Source organism: Aotus nancymaae, unplaced genomic scaffold (genome assembly GCF_030222135.1).
Source record: "Aotus nancymaae isolate 86718 unplaced genomic scaffold, 86718_ANA_hifiasm-v0.15.2.pri h1tg000011l, whole genome shotgun sequence".
NCBI classification, from domain to species: Eukaryota; Metazoa; Chordata; class Mammalia; order Primates; family Aotidae; genus Aotus; species Aotus nancymaae.
In genome coordinates, this window is record NW_026988422.1 from 23,269,461 (window position 1) to 23,288,149 (window position 18,689).

Sequence of the window (18,689 nt, forward strand, 5' to 3'; positions counted from 1 at the left end):
GGAAAACTGACAATAAAAAATAATGAGGTAATGGAATGTATAGTGAGTGGCCTTACTTAAACTATTTGTAATACTGTGGCATTTACCATTTCAAGAAATAAAACAGAATTTGGAGTGGGGTGGTAGAATGGAAAGATTATCACTTTTTTTTTTTTTTTTTGAGACAGAGTCTCAGTCTGTTGACCAGCCTGGAATGCAGTGACATGATCTCAGCTCACTGCAACTTCCACCTTCCAGGTTCAAGTGATTTTCTTGCCTCGGCGGGGATTACAGGCACCTGCCATCATGCACAGCTAATTTTTGTATTTTTGTAGAGATTTTGTATTTTCTAGAGTTGGGGTTTCACCATGTTGGCCAGGCTGGTCTTGAACTCCTGACTTCAGGTGAACTGCCCACCTCAGCTTCCCAAAGTGCTGGGATTACAGGTGTGAGCCACTATAACTGGCCCAGATTATAAATTTTCTTGTATTTCAGGAAAGAAAGGCTTTTGAAGTAATCTGTTTTTTGAAATAATATCCATTTTCTGAAGTATATATCTGCTTGTGAACATAATGTTTTTCAGTTCTTTGTAAATTGTGTGTTAGGAATTAGGTGCCATTTTTATGTATATTTTTCTTTCAAGGTTATATAAAGATGAAATATTAACATTAGGGATCTTAAGGATTATAAACTAGCTAATTTATAGTTATCTTTATTTTAAAAGGGATGTGTAATTTAACAGAAAGTTTGGCTTTTTTTTTTTTTTTTTTTTTTTTTTTTGAGACAGTCTCCTCAGCTTTGAGTAGTTAGAACTACTGGCACACACCACTACACTTGGCCAATTTTAAAAATCTTTTGCAGAAATGAAATCTCACTATAGGTTGCTCTCAAACACCTATTGCAGGCAATCCTACTGCCTTGGCCTACCAAAGTGCTGAGATGGCAGGTGTCAGCCATTGCCTGACCCATTTTTATGAATTTAAAATCTTGATATCATGAGTAAAATGCAAAAGTTTGCATTTATTGTTTTCCATTTTTCAGTTTCCTATGTATAGTTAAGGGAAAATATAAATAAATGCATTTTTTATATTTTTAGGCCCGGATTGCATTTCTACAAGGAGAAAGAAAAGGTCAGGAGAACTTGAAGAAGGACTTAGTAAGAAGAATAAAGATGTTAGAGTATGCATTAAAACAAGAAAGGTATGTGTGCCTCATTTTTATATGAATAAAGTAGAACAGTAGTATGCTCATGTATACAATTGTACTATGTATTTGGTACCTTTTTTTGAAAGGCACAAAGCCTTGCCCAAATACATGATGATATCTTGATTTGATTCATACTTGGGAAAGAAAGGCAAGAGATTAAAATAATTCAATAGAAATGTGTTTGGTTATTGAATCTAAATTTTCGAACGTAAAAAAAGGACAAAGGATAATTGATCTTTTTTTAACTTTTGGGTATGTGTTACTTGAGAAATTTACCCTTTTTTTCTTCTACAGCAATAGATTCTATGTTCTTTGCAAATAAAGTTTAAAGAAACAGACATTCATATTATGTTTTGTTATTGGAGTAATATATAGCAAGAATGACAAAAGGAAAAAATTACTCTTTTACTAATTTGTGATTAAATTTTCAGGGCAAAATATCACAAATTAAAATATGGCACAGAACTGAACCAAGGTGACTTGAAAATGCCAACCTTTGAGTCAGGTAAACTTGATTTTTCTGTTACCTTTTTTTTTTTTTTCAATTCATTTTTTATGTAACAGTCATGTTCTCTTTACCCACAGTTTGGTTTGATAATATTAGTTAGAGAATGACCATTGTAAACTGTCTAGAGTTTGGGGGAAAAACATAAATAAAAGTAAGTATTTTCATGTGCATCTCAATCCTGAGGTGACTTGTCTCATTATCCTTGAGTTGAAACCTATGTAAAACTGGTTGTGTTTATGGTAGTAATTTGAGCTGAAAGGTAATGAAATTAGGTATTATAGTAAATTTTAAAAATTTAGTTAGTTGTTTTTTAGTTCAATATTAAGTACGTAGAACTTTGCAGAAACACACAACGTGTGTACGATTTGCAGTTGATTTTTTTTTTAGTCTTTAACATTTTCAGTCTTAGCAGCGGAGCTGTTTATTATAGCTTCCATTTGTTGTAATATATATAAATTAAGAGACCAAGATGGGAGTGGTATAGATTTTCTTTGACCTGGCTTTTCATTGGTTATGAAGGCTTATTCTGATGCCAAGAAACAATATGCTAGAATCGCCTCGCTGGAAAAAGCAAAAAATCAGGAACAGAAACATGGAAGGGCGGTATGTTTTGAGCCATAATTGTTACAGTGGTCTCTTTGCAGTTAAAGGGAGTAGAGTGACTTCACCAGAAAAATACCTGGTGAATTCAGAGCTTTTTTTGGGACTCATTTTATTTCCAGTATGGCTAGAATATTCAGAAAATAAGCAGGACACTTCTAGAACTGTAGGGCTTCTGTGTAAAGGAAGGAAGCTAGTTAAAGCCACATTGTACCTGCAGTAGAGGCTAAGCAGAGTCAGAATTGGCTAGATGGTCCCAGTGTAACAGTTTGTATAAAGCAAGATAAATCTTTTTTGCTCACAGCTGAAATTGTGGCAAAACAAGTCTGCTGTTTTTATCTGTATAAACCTAAATATTAAAAATTCCTCAAGTTGAGGAATAAAATAATATCCAGGTGTTTTCTTTACAAGACACACAATAACAGCAAAGTAAAATGTTTTCAGGATGTTTAGTGGAAAACCAAACAAAGGATGGGCAAAAATACATCATGTGAACAACATATTATAGAATTATCTACATCAGAGTATATGTGGAGACAATACTAAATGAAGCAATGTTGCCTTTTGTATATCCCCAAAGAAATCAATATAAGAAAGAAAATATACAAAATATCGATTTGACCAAAGTAGAAGATACGTGTTTATACGCTTCTCTTAGTAAAACAAGTAGATATAGCCTAAACCTAACCTTATAAAGGGGTTATATTCAAATATTTAAAAGAGCTCCCTCTCTTCTACATTTAGAAAAGACAATCAGAAAAATGGGCAAAAGACTTAAAAAGACACCCCATAGAAGAGAATATATATAAATGGCCAATAAATATATGAAATGTTGCTTGATTTTTATTAGTTATTAAGAAAATACAACTTAAAACTACAATGGAGTACAATTAGATGCTGACCAGAGTGGCTAAAATGCAAAAGAGGCAATATCAGGTGTTGAGGATGTGTCGTAACCAGAATTAGTAGACATTAGTGTTAGGATTATACATTGATAATGCTGCTCTGAAAGTGACTTGACACTGTGACTAAAGAGGATACTAAAGGATCCTAAACAGGATGTAACATACGTACCCTAGGCCAGGTGCGATGGCTCACTCCTGTAATCCCAGCATGTAATTTCAGCATTTGGGGAGGCTGAGGCATTCGATCACTTGAGCCCAGGAGTTCAAGACCAGCCTGGACAACATGGCAAAACCTCATCTCTACGAAAAATACAAAAATTTCTCAGCCTTGATGTTGCACCCCTGTAGTCCCAGCTATTTAAGGGGCTGAAGTAGGAAGATTGCTTGAGCCTGGGACGTCAAGGCTACAGTAAGCTGTGTTCACACCACTCCACTCCCTCTTGGGTGACAAAATGAGACCCTGTCTCAAAAAATATTTATGTACATACCCTATGATCCAGTAACTCCACTATTCAAAAATCATATATATGTTCATCATGAAACTTGTATAAGAATGTTCATAGCACCATTATTTACAGTGAAAATATGGAAACAACTAGAACAGTCTTCAGAATTAGATTAAATGGATAAGTACATTGTAATATGTTAGCATAATGGAGTGCTGGTTAGCAGCAAAAGTGAGCAAACTAAAAACCGAATGTGACAACATGGTTTAATGACATAAAATTGAAAATCCATAGAAATTATATTTTAAAATCTAGATAATTTTAGAAATTAAGATACTGTTCATACCCTTTTTGGAGTGGCTAATGACTAGAGGGCACAAGGAAGGCTTTGGGGATGCTGATAATGTTTTGTTTCTTCATCTAGGTACTGGTTACATGCGTGTGTTCAAAAATTCCTTGAGCTATACACTTGGTATACTTCAAGAATATCCTTAGCAACATTATTTATAATAGAAAATGGAAACTAATTTCAACATTAGGGGATTGGTTAAATTGGTATATTTTTTCTATAGAATATTATGTAATCATCTTTAATGCTAATCTATATTGCCATACAGAGAATGTTCAAGGTAACTTTAGTGTCAGAAGCAGATTATAGTGCAGTGTATACTTTGGGACATTTAAAAAAAAGGGGTGGGATTGTATTAGTCATGTATATTTTCAGGTAGAAAATAAGGAATGATAAACACTAAAGTACTACTAGTTGTTAACTCTTGGTTATAGGGTTTTGGGCAGTTGTATTTCTTATTTTTTTTAATATATTTTTTCTCCAGTGATTATGTGTTATATGTAACTTTAAAATGTTATAAATAGAAAAATGTAAATAGAAAAATCAGAGTGACTATTCTATTCTGTAAATAGAATATCAGAATGAAATAATTATTTCTGGAAATCAAAGAAATGCTTGTGTTTGGGATAGAATAAGAAGTGGTTTGGTTTTGTTTTGTTTTGAGACAGAGTCTCATTCTTTTGCCCAGGCTAGAGTGCCAGAAGATTGCTTGAGCTTGGGGGCAGATCTTGGGTCACTGCAATATCTGCTTCCCAGGCTCAAGCAATCCTCCTCCCTCAGCCTCCCAAGTAGCTGGGACTACAGGCATGTGCCACCATGCCTGGCTAATTTTTGCATTTTTTGTAGAGATGAGGTTTTGACATTTTTCCCAGGCTGGTCTTGAACTACTGGGCTCAAGTGACCCACCTGCCTTGGCCTCCCAAAGTGCTGGGATTGCAGGCCTTAGCCACTGTTCCCAGCCAGAAGGTATTAATAATTGGATTGTTAGGGTTAGAGAAATAATGCCTGTAGAGGATTTGAATTACTACCAGCAGGTACTAAGTGACTTTAAGGAGTCTAGGAGCCTCACAGAGTCCTCAGCATTCAGTGTGAGGGTTGATCTTTGAAGCCCATCTCTTCTTCACTGTGTCTTTATTTTAGTAATGGGAATTTATGAGTTTATGGGGAAATATTTCTGTGATATAAATGTCAGTAAATAGTTTTAACTTTTGTTCTAGAGATGCTTGTTGAGCTTTTTAATTTCAAAGGCAATCAACTCAGCAGAATTCTAGTAATTAAAAAAAAAAATTAATTTGCCAGACACGGTGGCTCATGCCCTATAATCCCAGCACTTATTAGGAGGCTCAGGCAAGTGGATCGCTTCAGCCTGGGAGTTTGAGACCAGTTTGGGCAACATGGCAAAACCTTATCTCTTCAAAATACAGAAATTAACTGGGCATGGTGGTATGTGTCTGTGGTCCCAACTACTTGAGAGGCTTAGGTGGGATCTCTAGAGCCCAGGGAAGTCGAGACTGCAGTGAACCGAGATGTTGCTACTCCAGCCTGGGTGACAGAGTGAGACCCTGTCTCAAAAAAGAAAAAAGAAAATCAGTTCTAATAATATTTTATCTTCTGGGTGTTTGATTTTTGAATCCTTTATACTAATAAAGTACACTTGGGTTTTCCCTGTTTTAAAATGGAGAACGTAGTACTTAAGTCATTGGGTTATTGGGACATTTCAAATGAGTGACCCACAGTTAATACTTAGTAAAAGTTAATTTTTTCCTGTCCTATTTAAAATATTTAGGAATTTTTTGGGGGAATTTATCCCTAAGAAAACTTTGGCAATATTTTCAGGAGTTGAAATAATGTATGTAAAACTTTTTTTTTCTTACTTTTTAGAAGAAACCAAAGACACAGAGGCTCCCACAGCACCTCAGAATAGCCAGTTAACGTGGAAGCAAGGCAGACAGCTTTTAAGACAGTGAGTATTTATTTATTTTCAACTTTCTTTAAGGATCTAGGTATGAAAGTTCTTATATTGAATCAATGTACAAGTAAAAAATTGTATTGGGACAATGTGTATGTGTTTTGTATTGCTGCTTTTTTGCTGTGTAGATGCTTGGATCTTTTTAAAAGTTTGTTTCCTCTGAGTTTCAGGATGATGATGTCTTCTTACTTGCAGGGTAGAATGTCTAAAAGACTGGATAACTTGAAGAACAGAACAAAAGCAATACAGAATTCTTACTTCCTAGACCCCTCCATTCCTATCAGTATAGAATTCACACAATTCAATGTGGGTGTGACTGGTCTAGAGAATGAATTTAGCTGAATTCATCTGAAACTTTTCAGAAGTGGATTGCCAAATCCTCCTTTTACTTGAATTTTCTAGGAGCCTTTTTGATTTTTGAATTACTTTTTGTATTGGAAGTATTTCTCTGGTAAATCTTTTTTTTTGGTCTTTCATCTTTTATTTTCCTTATATTTTGAAAGTTTTGGAATTTGTATCCTACTGATATCCTGGGTGATTTTTCAGTTATTCAGTGTTTTCCACTCTAGGTATCTTTACCTTCACCCTTGATCTTGTAGAACTATCTTTAGAATATTCCATGGTCTGGACAGTCACCATGCATTTCACCTCTGACCACTGTGTTATTTGCCCTCTGACTTTACCATGATTTTTAGATCCTTGACTATACCATTTTTCTCTTTAGCTCTTCTACCTATAGTTGCATTTATTTTATTTCTGTTTCCCTAGCTCCAGCTTAGACTCCATAATTGATCACCCTTATCTAGTACCCTTAATTTTCTTGCTACCCACTGCTTACCACTTCCTCACCAGTCATTTTACTGAATTTACCTGCAAAACTTGAGCTCTAGTTCATTCTGTCTACTGCTTCTCTTTCTAGTTAACTCTTGGATAAAAACTAGAGGATCATGTGAATGCTATCATATATTCATGGTTTCCTGTCCAAACGTTGCAGAGAACCCTTTTCCATAACCCTTGGCCACCCTCTGCTTCCATTGTCCTCAGTGGATATTCTAAACTTTTATTACATCTCAGCCCATTCTCCCTTATTTCATTAGAGCACTTCAGGCTCTGCTTCACTGAAAATATGAAGGCTGTCAGTTGAGAACTCCCTTAACACTTTGCTTTCCTTTCTGTAAATGTATTTTTAAATTTTTATTTATTTATTTATTTATTTGATGGAATCTTGCTCTGTTGCCCAGGCTGGAGTGCAGTGGCTTGATCTTGGCTCACTGCAGCCTCCACCTCCCGGGTTCAGTCAGTTCTTCTGCCTTAGCCTCCCAAGTCGCTGGGACTATAGATGCATGCTGCCATGCTCAGCTAATTTTTGTATTTTTAGTAGAGACAAGGTTTCACCATGTTGGCCAGGATGGTCTTGATCTCCTGACCTCATGATCCATCTGCCTTGGCCTCCCAGAGTACTGGGATTATAGGCATGAGCCACTGTGCCCAGCCTCTGTAAATGTATTTAAACCTCTTATCTTTTACCTTAGTTTCTTATGTTCCATTCAAAAAGGTATTTATCAATCCAGGCTCTCATTATAAGTGACTAAAATTTGAAGAAAAGAATACATTATTGATTGGAAGGATGCTGGATAACCAGCAGAGTTAAAGGAAATTGTGAAATAGTGAACAACCAAGTGTCAGGAAGTGAAGAGCTAGGGTAACTTGGAGGCTATCTCAGACTGGAAACTCTAAGGACATTCTTACTTGATTTTCTACCCCTCTCTTGTCTCAGGTTTATTCTTTTCTGCTGAGAACCACTTTTTTTTCATATGTCAGAGAACACTCTGTCTTAGAACAATTTCTGAAAAGGATAAGTGTTGTCCTGACTAATCAAATGATTGCCCATGAGTCAGTTGTTTTTACCTGAGTTGTATGAGATCTTGGCAGTTCGTTCACACCAAATGGTTAGAGTACGATAGGAGCTGTTCTCTCCAAGAGAGGACTGCATTTTTTAGAAGAGTGAGGACAGTTGTAGAGAAATCACTTGGACAGTATTTCTCTCATAAATGCCTAATCCCATTGCCTGGATTTACAATTTAGTCTCTTGACACCTTTATCTTTCCCTATGACTTTATAGACAAACTTAAGAGTAGTTTAGCCCCATAGTCTTCATTCTTGTTCATCAGGTGTTTTCCATTTTGATGTTCCTCTGAAGCAGCTATCACAAACATATTCAAGAGACCTTCTTTGTTATAATTGATATCTTGGAAAAATTTGACATTATCTATTCCTTTTTGAAACTTTTAGTTTTGCTTCCATGACAGCACTCTCTGCTATCACTTTTTTCCTCTAATTTCTCAAGTATTTTCATTTTCCTTTGAGTTTTTCTTAAGATTCTAGTCGTTTGGGTGTTTGTATACCCAGACTTTCTCTTTTTATTTATGCTTATTCTGTGAGTAACTTCATTTAAATCCATGGCTTCGAATAGTACCAAAGATTAATGACCCAAATCTGTATACCCAGGCCAGTCTCTTCTTAGCTTTTGATTTGTATCATCTATGTGTCTAATAAACATTGCCACTTGTGTTTTTTTTTTTTATAGACACTATGTGGTTGTCTGATAGGTACTCTGTAAACTTGATTCTGACTCTATATTTATTTCTTTGAATGTACCCGTCATCTAGCTGTCCAAGCTAGAAACCTGAAAATTGTCCCAAAGTTCTTGTTTTTTCATTCTGCTTCCGCATATATTTGTGCATCATGTCAAAAAGATTATATCTTGCTTATTTTTCTCACATTTATTCTCCTCCATTTTTACTTCTTGCTGTGTTAGTGTCCTTATCTAGTTTTTTTCTCTTTATCATTCACCTAAAAATCTTTTATTCTTCTGCCAGCAGTATTTAAGGCTTCTTTTAAGCATCCTTCATTAACCTCTTAAATATTTTAATTTGTCACAAAGCCATTCACAGCTCATTATCTGTGTATCGTAATCTAATTCCTTTCTTCTTTTCCAGTCTCGTCTTAGATCCTAGGTTAAGTTCCTTGGTTTAAATATAGTAAAAGATTGAAAACCACAGTACTAAAGGAGTACTATATGGGATCTTAGATCCTAGAAGGAGAATTAGTGTATTCATCAATCTGTAGTTAACAACCCAAGTTTAAACTTAGTATGTCTTTGTGCTAAGATTCAGTTCTCCTCATTCTTTACCACTCCTTGGAAATTAAAAAATGTATGTGTAGTGTGTGGCTGTTTGTAAATTTAAAAATGTGTGTGTGTGTGTGTGTGTGTGGAAATTTTTAAAAATGGCCAAGCTCAGTGTCTCACACCTGTAATCCCATCATTTAGGAGGCCAAGGTGGGTGAATCACGAGGTCAGGAGTTTGAGACCAGCCTGACCAATATGATGATACCCTGTCTCCACTAAAAACGCAAAAATTAGCCAAGTGTGGTGGCGCGTGCCTGTAGTCCCAGCTACTTGGGAGGTTGAGGCAGAAGAATTGCTTGAACCCAGAAAGTGGAAGTTGCAGTGAGCCGAGATCACGCCACTGTACTCCAGCCTGGGCGACAGAGCAAGACTCCATCTCCAAAAAAAAAAAAAGAAAAAAGAAAAAATTGTGGTTGTGAGTGTATGGAAATTTAAAAACGTGTGTGTGTATGTAATCCTAAAAGCATTTTAAGGCACTAGGGCTTCTTGGTTTTGAGATAATTGGCTCTTAATCAGTGTTAACCATACTCGTGCTTTTTAATTTAAATTTTGGTTTATAATTGGCATAATTCTGTTAGAAATGGAACTAGTCTTTAGAGAAGAAAGAAACTGAGACAAAGGAAGAGTATATTTTATAGGATTATTGGTTTTTCTAAAATTCCTTTGATACGATTTTGAGTCTGGCACTTGTTAACAGTATATGGATTTTAATATTTATTTTCTCTTACAGATATCTTCAGGAAGTAGGTTATACAGATACAATATTAGATGTACGGTCTCAGCGGGTAAGGTCATTACTTGGACTATCTAATTCAGAACAAAATGGATCAGTAGAAACAAAGAATTTAGAACAGATCCTAAATGGAGGTGAATCTCCTAAGCAGAAAGGACAAGAAATAAAAAGGTATGTTTTATCCTTAACATAGTTTATGTAATACATATTATGGAAATTATTACTATTAATCTCTTTAGCTTCTTGTTACTGCTATTAAAAAATTTTTTTTGAGACGGAATCTTACTCTTGTTTCCCAGGCATGAGTGCAATAGCTCAATCTCGGCTTAACTGCACCCTCTGCCTCCAAGGCTCAGGTGATTCTCCTGCCTCAGCTTCTCAAGTAGCTGGGATTACAGGCACCCACCACCATGCCCGGCTGATTTTTGTGTTTTTAGTAGAGATGGTTTCACCACATTGGCCAGGCTGGTCTTGAACTCCTGACCTCAGGTGACCCACCTGCCTCGGACTCCCAGAGTGCTGGGATTACAGGTGTGAGCTACCACTCCCAGCTACTATTAACAACTTTTAAAGATCGAGTTCAGAGTTAAAGACCTAGCCACCTCCCACCCCTCTCCAAGGTACTATGGGCAAATAAATTTTCTATTTAATGGCTTTTAAAATTTATCTATGTTAAGTTGGTTTTTATTTGTCTGTTTTTTGAGTCAGGGTCTGGCTTCATTGCCCAGGCCGGAATGCGCTGATATGGTGTTGGCTCACTGCAGCCTCTGCCTCCCATGCTCAAGTGACCCTCCCCGCTCAGCCTCCTGAGTTGCTCAGATTCCAGGCATGCGCCACCATATATTTTTTAGAGATGAGTTCTTGCTCTCTTACCCAGGCTGGTCTCAAATTCCTGGCTTTAAGCAATCTGCCTGCCTCAGCCTTCAAAACTGCTGCAATTACAGGCATGAGCCATTGCACCCAACCTGTTAAGTTTTGATAATAAGAGAATGGCTGTAGTTCTGAAATAGGTGGAGAATCAGATTTGAGGCTGATTTTATGTAGTTCAGAGCTATTTTAACATCCTTATTTTTAAATTTTTGCTAGAGTATTTTCAACAAATTATAATGCTACTCTGTCACTAGAATGAGCAATGGTTATTTAGACACTAGTGTGAAAGAAACAAGGCTTTGCATTGTGTTTGGATTTAGAAAGCTACCAGATAAAAACATGTATTGAGATATAATTAACATATCATAAAATTTACCCATTAAAAGAATACAATTTAATAGTTTTTAGAATACTTACAGAATTGTTCAGCTATCACTACAATCTAAGTTTAGAACATTTTCATCACCCCTAAAAGAAACCCCATACCCATTAGGTGGCCACTCTCCATTTTCCCCCTATCTCCCAACCCTGGGATACCACTAATCTGCTCTCTGTCTCTGTAGATTTGTGTATCCTGGATATTCCATATAAGCAGTCTTTTGTGAGTGGCTTCTTTCACTTAGCATATTTTAAAGGTTTATCCATGTTATACCATGCATCAGTACTTCATTCCTTTTTATTTCCAAATAATATTCCATTGTGGATATACTACATTTGGTTTATGTGTTCCTTTTTTATTTTATTATTGTTCTTATTTTTGAGACATGGTCTCACTCAGTTGTCCAGGCTGGAGTGCAGTGGCATGATCACAGCTCACTGAAGCCTCAACCTCCCTGTTTCTCAGGTGATCCTCCCACTCAGCTTCCTGAATAGCTGGGACCACAGGTTCACAGCACCATGCTTGGCCAATTTTTATATTTTTGCAAAGATAGGGTTTTGCCATGTTGCCCAGGCTTGTCTAAAACTCTTGGGCTCAAGCAGTCTGCCTTCATTGGCCTTCCAAAGTGCTGGGATTATAGGCATCAGCCATCATACTGGGCCTTTGTTATGTGTTTCTTCTACAGGTGATGGGTATGTGGGTTGGTTCCAAGTTTTGACTAATGAAGAAGATTGAGGACCTGCCAAACTCTTTTCCAAGGTGGTTGCACTATTTTACCTTCCCACCAGCAGTACTATAAGGATTCTGATTTCTCCACATTTCATCATCAATTGTTATTGTCTGTCTAACAGATATACTTTGATTAATACAGACTTGATAAATACAAGGAGTTAAGCATTTTTACCATGAGATGTTACCCTGCGTACCATAGGTTAGAAAGACAAAGGAAAATGGGAAAAAAACCAGATGAGTTCATTGAGGTCATTTAGAGCTTAAGAAATAAATGATATGGGCTGGGCACGGGGGCTCATACCTGTAATCCCAGCACTTTGGGAGGCTGAGGAGGGCCGATTGCCTGAGCTCCAGAGTTCGAGACCAGCCTGGACAACACAGTGAAATCCACTCTCTACTAAAATACAAAATATTGTCTGGGCATGACAGCATGCACCTGTAGTCCCAGCTACTTGGGATGCTGAAGCAGGAGAATTACTTGTACCTGGGAGGCGGAAGTTGCAGTGAGCCAGGATCACGCCACTGCACTCCAGCCTGGGTGACAGAGCAAGACTCTGTCTCAAAAGAAAAGAAAGAAAGGAAGAAATAATACGTATAGTTTATAAAGATTATTTCACATCCTGGATATATTTTATGATATTGTACAGTTGTCTAAAATATATTCCTGTCAGTTGGGCATCTATTCCTATAGATGGCTCACACCTATAATCCCAGCACTTTAGGAGGCTGAGGTGGGTGGATCATTTGAGGTCAGGAGTTTGAGACAAGCCTGTTCAACATTGTAAAACCCCATCTCTACTAAAATTTTAAAAATTAGCCAGGCACATGCTTGTAATCCCAGCTACTTGGGAGGCTGAGGTGGGAGAATCAGTTGAACCCAGGAGGCAAAGGTTGCAGTGAGCCAGATTGTGCCACTGCACTCTGGCCTAGGCAACAGAGCAAGACTCCATCTCAAAAAAAAAAAAAAAAAAAAATACACACACACAGAGATACATATATGTGTATGTATTTTTTTCTTTAAGGTTTATAGTTTTTTATTTTTATTTATTTATTTATTTTTAAAGATGGGGTTTCACCATGTTGGTCAGGCTGGTCTTGAACTCCCGATCTCAGGTGATCCGCCCTCCTTGGCCTCCAAAGTGCTTGGATTACAGACATGAGCCACTGCGCCTGGCCGTGCTTAAGGTTTATAGTTAACATAAGTCTTTGATTTAGAATTTTTCTTTCTGAGAAATGAGCTCTTAATAGTCACTTTGACATAAAATAGAGCCCTTATTTTCTATAATGTGATTTCAGGAAGCATAGAGTGTTTTGTAGTATAAGAGAAAAAGCAGAAACATTATCAAGTATTTTTAGCCAAACTGGTCACTGGATGTAATTTTAGTTCATAGGATTTATAAATATTTTACAGCAATACAAATTTGCCATACCACATCTGACTCTGAATCTGAATCAAAATCCTTTTTTTTTTTTTTTGAGACGGAGTCTTGCACTGTCACCTGGGCACTGGAGTGCAATGGTGCGATCTCGGCTCACTGCAACCTCCACCTCCCAGGTTCACACAATTTTCCTGCCTCAGCCTCCCGAATAGCTGGGATAACAAGCGCAGACCACCATGTCCAGCTAATTTTGTGTATCTTTAGTAGAGATGGGGTTTCACTATGTTAGCCAGACTGGTCTTGAACTCCTGACCTCGTGATGCACCCACCTTGGCCTCCCAAAGTGCTGGATTACAGGCGTGAGCCACCGTGCCTGGCCGATCCTTTTTTTTCCCTCGTTCTTTGCATCATCTTACAAAGATCCTCAATAAACTGTATATTCTCCTTGTAAAGCTTCTTAAGACTTTGATAGCTTTTTGGAGAGTGTGTGTGTGCGTGTATGTTAAACACATAACATGAGATCTGCCCTCTTAAAGTGTGCAGTATTGTTAAGAGAAGCACAGTGTTGTACAGCAGCTCTCTGGAACTTTTTTATCTGGTATGACTGGAAACGGTAACTTTTGAACAACAGCTCCCCATTTCCTCCTCCCTCTGGCCCATGGCAACCACTGTTCATAATTGGACTCATGTAGTATTTGTCCTTCTGTGATTGGCCTGTTTTACTTAGTATAATGTCCTCGGGGTTCATTCATGTTGTCACATATGACAGGATCTTTTTCTTTTCATAACTGAACAATATTCCAGTGTATGCATATACTACATTTTGTATAAACATTAGGCAATATGCCTAATAGTTTATTTCTTTACCTGTTGATGGACATTTAGGTAGTAGTTTGTTTATTTGTTTAGTGTTGTTTTGAATGGTGTCTTGCCCTGTTGCCCAGGCTGGAGTGCAGTGGCACAATCACAGCTCACTGCAGCCACAACTTCCCAGGCTCAAGCAGCTCTCCCACTTCAGCCTCCAGAGTAGCTGGGACTACAGCCACATGCCACCACACCTAGCTAATTTTTGTAAGTTTTTATACAGATAGGACCTCATTATATTCTCCAGGCTGGTCTTGAACTCCTGGACTCAAGCAGTCCTCCTTCCACAGCCTCCTAAAGAGCTAGGGTTACAGGCATGAGCCACTGTGCCTGGCTGGAAATAGTTGTTTTAATCAAGGCTTTCTTCTTAATGAGTAGACTGACATTTTCTGATTCTGCCCTAATGTAGGCGTGTTATGGCTGAGCCATTATTAGGGCCATTTGAAAACTCCTAGGAATAAGAAAATGTGTAACATGTGGATCAATATTTCAGCAAAATGATGTCTACTACATTCTTATTTATAGTAGGAGAAAATTAGAAGCAATCTTAATGTTCAAAAGTAGAGGATGTGATTTTAGATTTCAGATCCCAAATTTTAGATTCATATTTTAGAGGCATTATGCCTAATAGTTAATATGAATTCTGAAGACAGACTGGTTTTGAATCCTAAGTTAACCGCTAGTTACTAGCCATCACTTAGGGCAGGGAATGTTACTTTTATTACTTATAAAATGAGGGTCTTAGGATTGATATGAAGAAGGAATGCATTAATATAAAGCATTTAGAACAATACCTGGCACACAGTATTACATAATTGTTAGCTATTAGGAAATATTTTGTATCTAGTTGAAATGTGATCCCCCACCAAGACTAGTGTTTATTAGATGCTACTGAGTGGCACTATTGTATTTCCTGATTTATGGTAGGGGATGTTGTGTTTGCATAGTGCATCATATCACAAAGCATCTACTTTATGAGGATTTATTGGGAAAATTCTCTTAGACCTTTTTATTCTCTTAGATCTTACAGCTGGGAAAAGTTGTGGTGCTTCTTAATAATTGGTCTTACTTACCTTTGAACCTCCAGTTGTTGCTCCCCACCCTTTGAACCTCCAGTTGTTGCACCCCCTTTTTTTTAACTGTTGGGAATCTCAGGGCCAAATTTGTGGGCCTCTTCTAGAAAATGCTTTGATATATTTAGTCTTTTACTTAGCAGCCTTACCCTTGGCTTCATTTTATTTTCCCTTTCATCTGGATATATTCATTTTCAAGATTCTGTTAGTCTTTTTAGAATGATAAACAGTAGTAAATAAACAATTGGCGAAGAGAAAATTATCCACAGATGGAGACTTCTACTTTAAACATGGTAGATTAAAGTCACATTTTACTTGTGTGCCTTTCAGAAATTTTGCTAAAAGGAAAGTGAAGGGCTTAAGATGCATTAACACAAAAGAACAACAAGAAAACGACATAAAGAAAGAATGAGAGAGTATACTGTCTGTGAGATAGGGAGAATTTAACAATTTGGAATCCAGAAAGAAAATGGAGGAATGATAACTGGCCCTGAGAAAGCTTGTTAAACATAAGTGCATTTGAGAGCAATAAGATGAAGAAAAGGAATAAGCCAATTCAAGTCACAGAATTCCAGTAAAGCCACAAAGGCTAAGGAATTACAGGTATTTGGTACATCTGGAGTTAAAGGTTTAAATAGGGGTGTGAATAGAGAATTGGTTTAAAGTTTATTTAAGAAGCACAGGCTGGGCATGGTGGCTTACACCTATAATCCCAGCACTTTGGGAGGCCAAGGAGGGCAGATCACTTGAGATCAGCCTAGCCAACATGGTGAAACTCCATCTCTACTAAAACTACAAAAATTAGCTGGGCATGGTGCCGGGCACCTGTAATCCTAGCTACTAGGGAGGCTGAGGCACAAGAATTGCTTGAACCCGGTAGGCAGAGGTTGCAGTGAGCCAAGATCATGCCACTGCACTCCAGCCTGGGTGACAGAGGGAGACTCCATCTCAAAGAAAAATAAAAGTTTAAGAAGCACAATGTTAAATCCTCCTTCATCTTGCGAAACTGACTTAACAGTACCCCTCCCCTACTCCAAAGAATGGCAGTGTATTTTCCACCAGTGATTTCTGTTTTCTTAAGAAATAAAACAACTGAAAGATAGGGTTATTGTATAAAATGGAAACAGCGGGGTTGTGTGAACGTCTCCAGCTAAGCATTGACATCTCCTGTTTTCTCCTACTGTTTGACTTCCAGTACATTGGCAGCTTTTATCTCTTATAAGCAAGATATTAAAATTGAATTACATTAATAGAAAAGGCCTAATGATACTGAAAATTGGAATATGTCAGTGAAATGGCTGGGCCTGTGACCTATCATGTATAAGTTAAGTTAGCAGCTTGACAAGACATAGCCATATTCTTAGTCCTTCTGGGTGGCTATAACAAAATACCATGGACTAAGTAGCTTATAAATAATAGAAATTTATTTCTCACAGCTCAGGAGGTTTAAGATCAGTGTGTCAGCATGGTTGGGTTCTGGTGAAGACCCTTTTCTGGGTTGCAGACTGCTGAATTCCCACTGAGTTTTCACATGGTAGAAAAGGCAGGCTCCTTTGGGCCTCTTTTATAAGGGTACTAATTCTATTCATGAAGACTCTGTCACCTCCCAAAGGGCTACATCTTAATACCATCATATTGGGGATTAGGTTTCAACATAGGAATTTTGCTAAGGGACACAAATATTCAGACCATGGCACTCATGTGGACAGTATACCAGTTAGGACCAAAAAGAGGAAAATTCAGAGATCAACTTGGGAGGATCAGTATCTGACTAGGAGTTTCAAAAAGAGAATACAAATTAAGTGTTGTTGAAAACTTGATTAAAATAGTAATACAAGAAAACTTTCTGGAATATATTTTCAGAATGTATTTCCAGGGATGTTTGTTCCAGATTGAAAGGATTCTTTCTAGGTACTAAAAAAAGATCCATACAGAGGTTATCATCATGAACACTGAAAATTAAGTGGAAATTCTGAAATCTTCCAGATAGAAAAATTAGACTACATTGAAAAGACTAGGAATCAGGCATTATTAAATTAACATTCAAAGCTAGAATATAGTAGAGCAGTGCCTTAAAGATTCTGAGGGAAAGTGATTTCCATTTAGATTTGTATACTGAGCCAAGTACTGTATTGTTTGTGAAAGTATTAATAGCATAAAGAGACATTTAGATGTGAAAGCCTCAAATTTACCCTTCATTTTTTTCTCAGGAAGCTATTGGAGATGTGTCTCAGCATTCTGAGAGAATAGGTTGAGGAGGAAAGTGTAGGATCCAAGAAAAAGGATATTTAATAAAGAGAAGCAAAGGAAATTTCAGGAAATAGTTACTCAGTGGGCCTGGACAGTAGCCAGAGTAGAATGGAAGGAGGACAGAACATTGGAAGGAAAGTTTCTTAGAAAATACGAAATTAATACATTGCTTTATGTGTCTGAGGATTTTGAAAAGAGACGTGTGGTTCTGCTGGAAAATTCAGAGGAGAATAGTGATAACATCCTTGGAAAACCAGGCAGTTAAGAAAAACCACACTGGGCAGTTATTTCAGGAAAACTATATATAAAAGAAAGGAAGTAGAGTCATTGCAATGTGATTTAAATGGAAATACTAATATGTACTTTGTAACCATGGAATATTAATATAGATGAAAGTAAACTGATGTAACTATATTACTGTTATAGGAGGAAGTGTAGGTGTGGGATAGAGGTTGTAAGGGAACTAAATTTTTATCAAGAAATAGCAATCTAAGCATGCTATTTAGAAAAAATAGGGTAAATAACGAAGGAAGCTTCTTTAAAAAGAAGTTGAAAAATGGTTGTTCCTAGTGTGTAGGAATCAAATATAGAGAAGGATGGAGCAGGAGACTCTCTTGTTACTCATTGTATGCCTTGTCAATTTATTTAGAACTATTTGCCTTTTTTCTCCTGAGTACTTCCTAGCAAGCAGAACTTCATTTTAGCAACTGCTTCAACAACCAAAGATTAACGATACTTATGATCCCCAAATTATTCTTAGCCAGCTTCACTAGACCCCTAAAAAGTTGCCTGACAATCCTTTTTTTTTTCTTCACTGGCTGACTCCTTTTTTCATTCTTCAGCTCAGTAGCTCTTCTAATCTTTTTCTACTCTTCATCAACTCCACTCCAGACTGCGTTCCTTAATTTTAGTCATTCTTATAAGTTTGTGACACTATCTCATTTTTGTTTTGTTTTTTAGAGACAATTCTCCATTGATCTCTCATGTTTCTAAACATCCTGTGAGCAGAGACACATATTACCCTTTTATTCTGGATTATCTATTTAAGGATATTTATATAACAAACAGCCTTGTAAGATAGAGGCAGTCTTCTGGGAAGTCACGTTTACTGTTCAATATAAAGATTCAAGTTCCCTAAGCCCAGAGTTCCTCCGCTATGATTCAAACAAACTGTAAGTGTAACATCTACCCAATCCCCTCCTTGCCACCCTTGTGGGACTTGGGCAAAGGAAATTCAGCAAACATTATATCGTCCTG

General features: G+C 37.1%; 1 protein-coding gene across 2 annotated transcripts in view; it reads left to right on the forward strand.

The window, feature by feature from the left end:
- Positions 1-18,689, forward strand: part of STRN3 (striatin 3) — a 127,396-nt gene that overhangs the window by 60,382 nt on the left and 48,325 nt on the right. For both annotated transcript variants that reach the window (XM_012468395.3, XM_012468403.3), the window contains exons 2-5: positions 1,076-1,179; positions 1,617-1,690; positions 5,875-5,956; positions 9,883-10,056. In XM_012468395.3, the coding sequence (XP_012323818.2) occupies positions 1,076-1,179; positions 1,617-1,690; positions 5,875-5,956; positions 9,883-10,056 (434 nt within the window). The remainder of the gene's footprint in view (positions 1-1,075; positions 1,180-1,616; positions 1,691-5,874; positions 5,957-9,882; positions 10,057-18,689) is intronic.